Source organism: Mytilus galloprovincialis, chromosome 6 (assembly GCF_965363235.1).
Source record: "Mytilus galloprovincialis chromosome 6, xbMytGall1.hap1.1, whole genome shotgun sequence".
Classification (NCBI taxonomy): domain Eukaryota; kingdom Metazoa; phylum Mollusca; class Bivalvia; order Mytilida; family Mytilidae; genus Mytilus; species Mytilus galloprovincialis.
The window spans coordinates 40,410,431-40,421,674 of record NC_134843.1 but is presented as its reverse complement, the minus strand read 5'-3'; the positions used below and the strand labels follow the sequence as shown (position 1 = coordinate 40,421,674).

The window sequence follows — 11,244 nt, the reverse complement described above, 5'->3', positions numbered from 1 at the left end:
CTAAAATAGTCATCATTTTATGAAATTATTTACTGTACACTTCGTTACGCGTATTTGTAAAAGTACCGTCAAGGATCTGCGTACCCTTCCGGAGCACCTGAGATCCCCCTGGTTTTTGGTGGGTTTCGTGTTGCTCAGTCTTTCATTTTCTATGTTGTTTTGTGTACTATTGCTCGTTTTTTCGTCGTTTTTCGTTTTTCGTTTTTTTTTTCGACTTATGAGTTTGAGTATCTCTTTGGGATCTTTCGCCTCTTTTCTTGTATCCTACGTTGGTAAAAACATCGAGAAGACCTAATGCTGTCTCATTAGAAATAGCTATATGTTTTATTTTTGGTAACAACTTACCTATTTGACATTTTTAACAATTCATATTGGAAATTAAAAGACCTGAATTTTGTGTATGATTTACGTGAAACAGAACTTGCTGGATCAAGAAGAGCCCTCACTGGGTGCACGTGATTGTAGTCCAGTTTCTGAGAGATTTCGCGAAAATATCCCTAAAAATCTAGTATCTTGATCTTGAGGTCAAGGTCACACGAACGTCATGATGATATGCGACACAGTGTCTTGAGTTGACACAGACATGTTCATATCATGCATAATAAACGATTTTCAGTGTCATGGATTCGAAAATATTCTGGTGTAGAAAATTCATAAATTTAACGCATTTTTACGGCGAATTTTCCTTCAAAAGTTTCCGTATTTGCTTAAATAAGTGTGGCGTCCATTTCGCTGTTCTGGTATAAATTATTTTTTAAGGGGCTAGCTGATGCCCGCCTCCGGGTACGGGATTTTATCGCTGCGTTGAAGATCTATTGGTGGTCTTGGGCTGTTTTCTGCTCATTCGTTCATTCGTCACTCCCCGTTTTCATTCTCTATTCTATTAGAATAGTCGAAACGCACAACGAACAGTACAAGAACATGCAATGAACGGTAATAAACAAACAAACTATAGGAACAACGAACCATGACGAAACTCGGAGTTTCGTCTTTAAACATCTATAAATAAAATATAACAACTGTTTTCACAAAATTGATTAAACTATAAATAAAAGCATGGTATGTTGACTCGAAAACTAAAGTATTTGGACGTTTTATCTACCAACTTCGCTTCGAAACGAAGCAAGGCTGGAATCTACTGCACGGCAATCATACCCGTGATATAGAACATTAAAACAATAAACGGTTTTCAGTATTCTTTGTTCTTTCAAAATTAAGTATTTGCAACAATATGCAAGACATTCAAACATAAATTAAGGTGCCTCAACTGCTGGTTGAACGTTCTTTACTGTGTAAGATGTACAAATGTAGTTTATTTATATGTTTTAGGGTTTAGTATGACGTCCATTTTCACTGAACTAATCACACATTTTTATTTAGGGGCCAGCTGAAGTCCACCTCCGGGTGCGGGATTTTCTAGCTGCATTAAAGACCCATTGGTGGCTTTCGGTTGTAATCTGCTCTGTGGTCGGGTTGTTGTCTTTTTGACATATTTGCCATTTCCCTTCTCAATTTTATGCACTGTTCAAGATTCATGTGGCACATCTGGGAACAGTATATCTAACGTTCCTGGACGCACAAATTATCAAAATTCGTTCAAGTGTGAACTGTAAGTCAAGTTGTGTGGGTGAGCTTTTATATTTAAGATATTTAAGATGAAGTTGCATTGATTGATACGTGATGTATAACACCTTAGAAATAAACCCAAACTGGTTAACCAGTCACTCAAGTGTTAAATCTAAGTCGTAGTGTGAACGAGATTTCCAACATTTTCCGGCCCACGAAAAGTGAAAATTAAAACTTGTAAAATATTTAAAGTCTCCCTGTGTGAATAAATAAAATGAAATTAACTTTTACCACAGTTTGTTATAGTACGGTGTCACATTTATTTCACGTTCTTTTTTCTTGTAAGTTTCTCCCTATAATCCAATTGATATAAGTTAAGCTGTTTGAACTGAGATTTTGATTTTTCCATTCCTTGTAAATCATCGTAAAAGCTTTTGTTTTGGTTAGTGTCTCTTGTCCACATTAAAGCTGATTTGTATGTTTCATCTACTTTCAACGAACCAGTGGTTCTTAGTTTTGTCCTTGAAGTGTCCACAATTGTAGAAATATGTTCAATGTTAATAGTATTCCTCTCTGTTTTATTCTCGGTAGTGTGCGTCTCTTCCGTTTCTCCTAAATTGGTAGTACTAAAGTATGTTTCGTTGATTGAACTGGTTCTTTTTAGTGGCCCTGAGAGTAGGTATCCTAGTTTGAACTTTACTGCTGTTGGTCCGTCGCCCCTAATGATATCATCCTCGACAATATTCCAGTATTGGTCAGCTCCAACAAGCAGTCCAATTTCAAATGATGTTTCCTCAGTTACGGCGTGTGCTAATCTTAGGTTTTGCAAATACGGCAACTTTTTTGCAGTTCCAATGTTAGTCTTAAATGGTGCGGCGATTGTAGGTACAATAAAAACATCGACTGGTATTTCTTGGCCATAGATAGTTTGTATCTTTACTGTTGCTGTGTTTAGCTGTTCAATATCATTATCGTCTCCAAATCTAGAAAGCGTAATTGCTTCACTTCCTGTGGTTTAACTCTAATTTCTCTGCTGAATGTTTCGTAATAAATGACCTTGTGGCGCCTTCGTCAAGAAGGATCTTTGCATCAATTGTTTGTTCTTTGTAGCTTAGTGGTGCTATTGCGGTCTTTAATAAAACATTTGGGCGATCACGGCCTAGAGATGAATATAAAACTGTTGTTTCAGCTTCCTCCGCGTTGTGTGTTTGTACTGTACATGTACTATTTGCAGTTTCTTTATCGTGGTCTTTGTTGCATAGGCTTGTGTGGTGACGTCTTTTACATTTCTTGCAGTTTGATTTTGATTTACAATTTGCTACAGTGTGTCGCCCTAAACCATTAAAGCATAGTCTTTCCTTTTTTACAATTGTCATGCGGTCGTTTGGATCAGTATATTTAGTACATTCTGACGAATAGTGGGGGTCCTTGCAGTATGCACAGCTTATGGTATGAGATTTCTGTGTTGAATTGGTTGAACTGTTTTTTGGCCAGATTTTACGTGATTTTTGTATTTGTGTAGAACGTATCTGTAGCGCTCGGACTTTCACCTGTTTCTGTATTTTTACCAGACTATAAAATGTCTAGCTCCTGAAAGATAGATCTCCTTAGATCACCGAGAAACCAATCTGATGAATCGTGCTCACGTGTTAAGTTTTTTCGTATTTCAGCAGGCATTTTGTTAAGTATGACTGGTACTAGTAACGAGCCATACGAGTCTTTGGCTTGTCAAAGAGATTCTAGTCCACGTATGTATGTTTCTGTTCTGTCATAGTAACTTCTTACATGTAGTTGTGAAAGCGTATTCTTTGGTGCGGGTATGTCTAATAGTGCCTGCATGTACGATTGAATTATCTTATGCTTTTTTCCGAATCTTTCATGTATGAGTTCAATAGCTTTGTTGTAGTGTGTGTGCGTAAGAGTAAATCCGGCAATGGTATATTACGCTTCTCCCTCTAGTAAAGATTTTAGGTAGTTGAACTTTTGAACTTCGGTTAGTGTGTTGTTGTTGTGAATTGCGGAATCAAAAGAATCCCAAAAGGATTGCCATTCAAGTACGTTTCCATCAAATGTAGGTAAATTCAATTTCGGCAGTTTATGAAAGTTGCTGCTATTGACGCTTGAATTTGAACGTAAAGACGTGAAATTGAGGCCAGTATTTTGTGAGTCATCTCTTATGTTATATACGGGGCCAACATTTTGATTGGGTTGCAGTGTCTCATTGTTCGGCGAAAAACTTCTAGCGGCTGCATTTAGATTAGATGTTTGAACGTGAATAAATTAACGAATTTTACGTCTCTAAATTAAATTTATACTCATCTGTGTCAAGTTTATCTTGCTCTATATCCTCCTCTTGTACGTATACACTATCTAAAATGTTCTTATCCAAATCCTTCAGAATATATTGCTTTTCCTTTAATGTATCCAGAATTGTTTCCAACTCGTCCTCTTCCGGTTTTTCTTCTGTTTCACTTCTCTCCTCAAATTTTCTTAAAATCCTAGAAACTGCTTCTGTGTCCCACTCGTATAGATTTCAGCTTTGAAGTCATCTTCTTCTGGTCACGGTACCAATATCGTAAAGTGGTTTTACTAAAACTGCATATGTAATAAGAAAGACGTCTAAACTGTATGAATTTGTATTGATGACTAAAGTACAAGATAACGTCATAAGTACACGACGTTGGATATATACAATAATGCCGCGTTACGTTAACGTTCTCTTCTGTGATTTCCAACAGTACCCTAGATAAATATCGAAACCGTAAACTTAAGCACAGTTTTCGGTGGCTATGGATGTGCTTAACTGTCAAATGTGTATGTATTCAATAATAAAATGAAATAGGAATTGGAATGAATAAATTTTTACCATACATATATATCCGGACGAGATATTATAATAATAAGATTGAATTGTTTAAATTTTGCAATCAATGCTATTTTTACGGAATTCAAAATGCATCGCATATACAATAGAAATGAATCGCCCTTACAGTAAAAATGAAAGTAATTTATTATTATTCAGCAGTAAACATGAATCGCATTACGGAAGTAGCATAATGGAATTGAACTCAATAGCAACAAACTAAACGACAAAACCTGTTTTAAGTAAAACAACATTAATGATTATGTTAAAATGTATATTTTTCTGAAAATAAAACTTTACTGCTGCTTTTAAATCTCATGCACGCTCTGTTCGAGGAATATTCTTAAAAATAATCTATTTAAGAAATAATTCACGGAAGCCATAGATTTGTTGGACATTTACACATGGCCCTGGCTGTGATATTCGAATTTGCTAAATTTATTCTGTGCATTCCTCTATAACAATTTTATAGTGTACGTGTACGGTATACAACGAATTTGAGGTTCAATTTAAATACAAGAATTTGTTAAGTAAAATGTGTATTATAAATGAACCATAATAATAGTATTGTTAAAATTATGTTTAACAATTCCGGGCTTTCATGCAAACAATATCATTTAAATTACACGTCGTGTAGCTGTTTAAATCCGAGTTCGCTTTTTTACATAGTGTAAAGTTGTGTCGTTGTCAAGAATGCAATGTCTATATAGAAAATATATAAACAAAACACCGAAGTATGATAAGGAAAATTCAAAAAGGAAGATCTTCATAAAACCCAAAAGGAAAAAACCCGAATTAATTATCCAACGGAACGACTAGAAAATAAATATCATAATCCTGACTTGCTACAGGCATTTTTATTTTTATAATATAATTGGACTGAAATCGAAAAAAACACACCCCACCTATACGATTGGCCGCGATATGTCACAGGGCCAACCGAATGAATCTATTCTTTATCGTCATGTTTTGACAGAATCTAGATTCGCAAGCTGGCTGATGCATACATAGCAAGAGACGATTATTCTATAGAAGAACCCTTTCGTAATCCCTTGATTAATCTATCAATCCCCTTAATTATGTTTGCCAGTTTTAATATCTTAGATTGATTAACGACATTTGAGCTTCACGTCGATAAACTTGAAACATTGGTTTGTATCAAAGTCTACAGATTCATTCTGTTATATTACTGTTCTTTTTTAATCCACGACATATCTTCCTCATGCATAGTCCTGATTCGTCGTTTGTGTTGGTTTATTCTTTGGTCCCTTTTTAGGTTTATCAGTTCTTTTAAGTCTATATTAGGGTTTTGGGTTTATAATATTTTGCCTCGAACATCATTGAAAATAGTTAAATTATGAAAATACTAGTTTGTTTAGTACAACTGGAACTTTTAATGTTAGTTCTTTGGAAATAAATGACATTTCAATAAAAACAAATCTAGCGTTATAAATCAAGGTCTGGTCATGTTCAAAGAACAGTCAATCTTAATCTGCTGTGTCACTTACGTCTACTCTTTTCACATGCACTTGAATTATAATAATCAACTACTAGCCATGACAACACTGCTGTGCAAATAAAATTGAGAATAAAAATAGGGAATATGTCAAAGAGACAACAACCTGACCAAAGAGCAGATAACAGCCGAAGGCTACCAATAGGTCTTCAATGCAGCTAGAAAATCCCGCACCCGGAGGTGGGCCTCAGTTGGCCCCTAAATAAAAATGTGTACTAGTTCAGTGAAAATGGACGTCATACTAAACTCCGAAATATATAAATGAACTAAAATTAAAAAAAAAAAAAACATACAAGACTAACAAAGGCCAGAGTATATTTCTGTTTTGCAATACATATATCCCGTTATTTCCTAGTATTATGTGATAGCCTAAATGTATGTATACATGTACATTGTATACATATAATAAACATGTCTTATTCCAACAAATATTTTTGAAAAACGATAACTTAAAATTCTGTTTATTTTAGTTTGTGACGATCTCATGTTTTAAAACACCCACTTGTATCAAATGCATATAATTGTACCTACTATCAAGAGTCATCCATAAGTGTTACATATATCATGTTTCTTGTTCATATACTTTAGCAAAATATTTGAATTCGCCTGTAAAACACATCGACACCGATCTTTTCATGGACAAATAACCTAATAATATCCTAATGTCGGAAGGGGACGATAAATGGCTGACCCGTGTTAAGAGAGAGCCATATCTCTTGCACGTAAAAGACTCCCTTGTAGATTTCGAAAAAAGAGCAGGCTTATGCCGCTACAAGGCAGCACTCGCACCCGCAAAGTTGAAAGGGATTAATATAAGTTGCAAAACTTGTTTCCCAATCCACTATAAATATGTTTAAACTAATGTATACATTTTCAAAGCATTGAACTGTTACTGAAATTTTAAAATAAAGATTGGAATGGAAAATTATGTGATAACAAGAAAACTAATCTTGATTTTCTTTATTTGCTCTTCATGGTATACAAAATGCAATAAATTATTGAATAGTCATATAACTTCCTATTTGACGTCCATTAATTAGCTCATTATGTACGGTTTATTGCTGAAAAAAAAAAAGATCTTGCTGGTAATCGACGATTTTCAGTTTTAGGGAAATCAAAATATCCTTGTTTTCACACAATAAATGTCTGTGAAGATTCAGTAACTTTAAAACAATTTATAATTCATCAGTTTTAGTATGTTTATTTTAAGGTTTTCTGTTCACCTCAATGACACGGTTAGGTTGAACCTTAGCAGTTACTTACAATCTCAAAACATTCTAAAATATTGCATACAGATTATCGTTATGATATTCACTTTGATGTGCAGTATGTATATTAATGTATATATTTTTGTGCAGTATGTATATTAATGTATATATATTTTTTTTTTATTTCTAATTCAAATAAAGAAGAGCCTTAAGTCTAAGCCATTGGCTTTGATAATCAGTATAGTCACCAGCTTCGTTTTCGTCCAATGGTAATTCAATAAAATACACATCATTAGAAATGTTAATTATTTCGTCTGGTATATCCTTGATTTGAATATTTTGTAAAATAACAATTATTTTTCTAAAGTTTGTAGTATACTTTTCGTACTTTGCTCTTTCTATTTCGAATCTTCCCCATTTTCCTTCGGTAAAATGTTCAGTAATGATGAATACAACATGTCTACTTTGCTGAATTGATTCTGCTTTTGCATCTGCAGTAGGATCTCCAGGAAGAAGATCTCGATCATGTAAGCACACTTTAAGTCCCCATTTTTCTTCAATTTTTGGAAGAAAAAACTTCTGTATCCACGTTACGCTTCTGTCTTCATACGAAACATATGCGTCGTACATATAGTTTTCATGTAAATTTTTCTCAACGACATGCCGAACTTTTCTATACATGTAAAGAATTATTTTCCATCTATAGTTATAAAGGAGAGAAAGTGGTATGAATATACCAAATGCACTACCAACCAATATTATTCCAACTTGGAGCCATATAGTAGCTTTGCAGTCCGAAAAGTATTTCGCCGTATTTTTTATTACCTCCTTTAATTGGGCTTGTTTGCCATCTGACATAGTACAGTTATAATTGTCCCCGTTCGTAAATGTTACTTTAGTTTTTGCAAACCACAAAAGAAAGTCTAAAGTGTCACATGAACAGACCAAAGCGTTGTTATTCAAATTTAGAATGAGGCTGTGATTTGAAATCACAACTTTATCCAGTTTACTTCGTAGGGTTTCACCAATAGAACTGATCAAATTATTGGATAGATCTAAAGATTCCAACTTTTGTAAGTTGGTAACAAAAGAAGGAATGGTCCTGAAAAGGTTGTTTGACATATTCAAATGTGTTATATTCGGCTGATTTAAAAGTGTCGTTTCCTCTAAAGTCCAAAGATTATTGAAAGATATGTCTATTTTTCTTAAATTTGGAGCTCTGAAAGACATCCACTGTTTACCTTTGATTATAACTTGGTCTATGCGTGCATTCGTCACTTTCAGAATTGAAAGTTTTGGCATGAATATCGATGGAAATGTTATAATTGTAACTGGAATTCCAGATATGTCCAAATATTCCAGTTGCTTTACACAGTCGTCTGTAAAATCAGGATAATTTTGGTAAACACCAAATGACACATCGAGGTACTTCAGCGATGTATTGGCACATGTGAAAGAAACAGATGTAAAAGCTATTTGTATGTGCGTAAATCTAAGAAATTCTATTGACGATGGAATCGAAAACGTAAAATGCCGAGGACTTTTATGTGTTTCAGTTATTTCTGGAAAGTGATTTAAAACTTCCGGATGGTAAACGTCTAAATACAGTGGATTGATATAATCCACAGTAAGGTAGGAAAAATCGTACACTTTCATGTTAATTGCGCTTTTGAAAAATGTAACTACTTGAAAGTAGTGATCAGCTGTCGATGAAGGTAACCGGTTAGCTGATATTATAAATGTTTTAATACATTCAGGACGTTCGAACGAAAACAAAGATTTTTGCTGATAATCCACTATACCAGCTTTGGATAAATCTAATGCTTCAATGCATATAGTTCTTAGATATTTCATTAATTCTTCTGTTATAATAACAGAGTACGGAAAATTATTTTCATTTATTGAATTATCGCTTATGCGGTGAAAGTTTATAACGGACATGTTTTTATTCTGATATGGATGAAGAATACGCAATGCTTGATAAAGGTGAACATACGATTTTGACAGATCTAAAACTTTCAAGTTTGGAAAATGTTCTAACAGTCCATGTTCCATTAGAAAGAAATTGCGACAACCGCTGATATAAAGTTCTTTAAGGTCTGGCGAGAAGTTTTCAAATGTTGAGTTGAAAAGCTTAAATCCACTACTATTATGCAAATTACAAGTAGCAAAGTTCAATACTTTAAGATCTTGAAGTGCAGCAAATCCTGATCGAAATACAGGAAACATGAATAGATCCATTGACAAATTTTGTAATCGAGTTAGTGTAGAAAATGTGACATCGGGATAAAGAAACGGAATGTTTGTATCCAATGGCATTTTATTTCGACTGATGTCTAGAACAGCTAAATTACTAAGATGTCTGAAAACACCATGCGGAATAGTTGTGATGTTAATCAAATTATCATTTACCTTCAAAACTTTTAACAAATTAAGTCCAGAAAACGCATCCTGCTGAATTACAGATATATTATTTCCAGTTAAAATAAGCCTTTCCATTTTCGAATAGTTGATGAATGAATTGTTTGTCAGCATATGTATTGAGTTATTTGAAAGAATTAACTCGTAGATATCTCGTCTGAGATTCCTTGGCACAGATGTAAATCCTTGATTTTCACAATGAGCAATTAGCTTATGTTGTATACTTCTCTCGTACATACATGACGATTTTAGATTCCCATTTGTTACTGCTATGATAATGAACAAAATGAACAGATTTAATGTCTTCTTCATTTTCACATCTAAAATAAACTTAATTGATTATTTCTATTCCAAGGGTTAACAATCCTTTGGTTAAATAAATTTTTTAAACTATTTTTAAACTTTAGGAAGGTTTTTAACATTGACAGTTGATAAGGATTTATAATATAATGTCTTCATAAGGAAATGTTTGTACCAAGTCAGGAATATGACAGTTGTTTTCCACTCAGGCGTTTGGTGTGTTTTAGCTTTTGATTTTGTCATTTCATAAAGGATTTTCCGTTATAATCTTCCCAGGAAATTCGGTATTGATGTTATTTGGCCTTTTATGTTGGGTATTACCCAAAAGTGAAGATCTTCCTAGACATATTCGCCATTTGTGTATATTATATGCAAAATTTGTTTGATATGAATGAATGAATGAATTTTAAATCTAATTTACGACAAATAACATAGTTACAGAGAACAATTATATATATATATATAAACACTTACATTAAATATTAAAGCACATGCGAACAATACAAACATAAACTTAAAATTACAAACTAACCAGGAGAAGTGTAAATAAATGTTCAGTGTTTTAATCAACTCAATCATTCAAATCATAAAAGATAGAGAAAAAACAAATCCGGGTTACAAACCAAAACCGAGGGAAACACATCAACTATAAGAGGGAACAAAGAAACAACATGAACGCTGAAGTGAAACAAAAAAAAAACCAACACACAAAGAAGTGAACTACTAGTATTTGATAACAACTGCCATATTAACGACTTGCTACAAGACATATTAGGAAAAAAATGGTGGGTTGAACTTGGTTTAATGGTTAGCCAAACATCCCACTTTATGACAATGTTAAAAAATATTTATGTCTGCCTTTTAAATTATTGGCACTGAGATCTGTCAACAAATCATTTTCCTATCATTTCTTTTCTCACATTTCTCCCTCTAGATTTGTTTTTATGAATATATATAGATGATATATTCTAGGAACGTATAAAGCGAAAACCAAAAATTGACGAACCAAAATCGCCTGTATTTCCATTTACACCAATTGTCGTTAAATGAAATCGTATACTTCGCATTTATCATGCTTTTCGACAAAATCACTCACTGAAAGATCCTATCCAAATTTATTTAAAACTATAATTTTGGGATGACAATAATATCTTGGTGTAAATTTTATTCGGGCTGACGCCCTTATAGATGAATCTTATATACTTATACAGCCTCTTAAAAATATGATTCCAAGAAACTCGTAACAGTTTATCTTAACTTGGAAGTCTTAAAATGCACGAGGCGCCGATACAACAATCATTAAAAAATGAATTTTATAAAAGTTTTGTCCCAAATTTATTCGAATACTTAAATATTAAAATATAAAATTG

At 33.4% G+C, this 11,244-nt stretch overlaps 1 protein-coding gene across 1 annotated transcript; it reads right to left on the bottom strand.

Moving 5' to 3' along the window:
- Positions 1 to 6,890: 6,890 nt before the first annotated feature.
- Positions 6,891 to 9,957, bottom strand: LOC143079561 (toll-like receptor 2). Its single transcript, XM_076254968.1, has one exon. The coding sequence runs from the start codon at positions 9,884 to 9,886 to the stop codon at positions 7,340 to 7,342; it is 2,547 nt and encodes an 848-aa protein (XP_076111083.1). The 5' UTR covers positions 9,887 to 9,957; the 3' UTR covers positions 6,891 to 7,339.
- Positions 9,958 to 11,244: the final 1,287 nt, after the last annotated feature.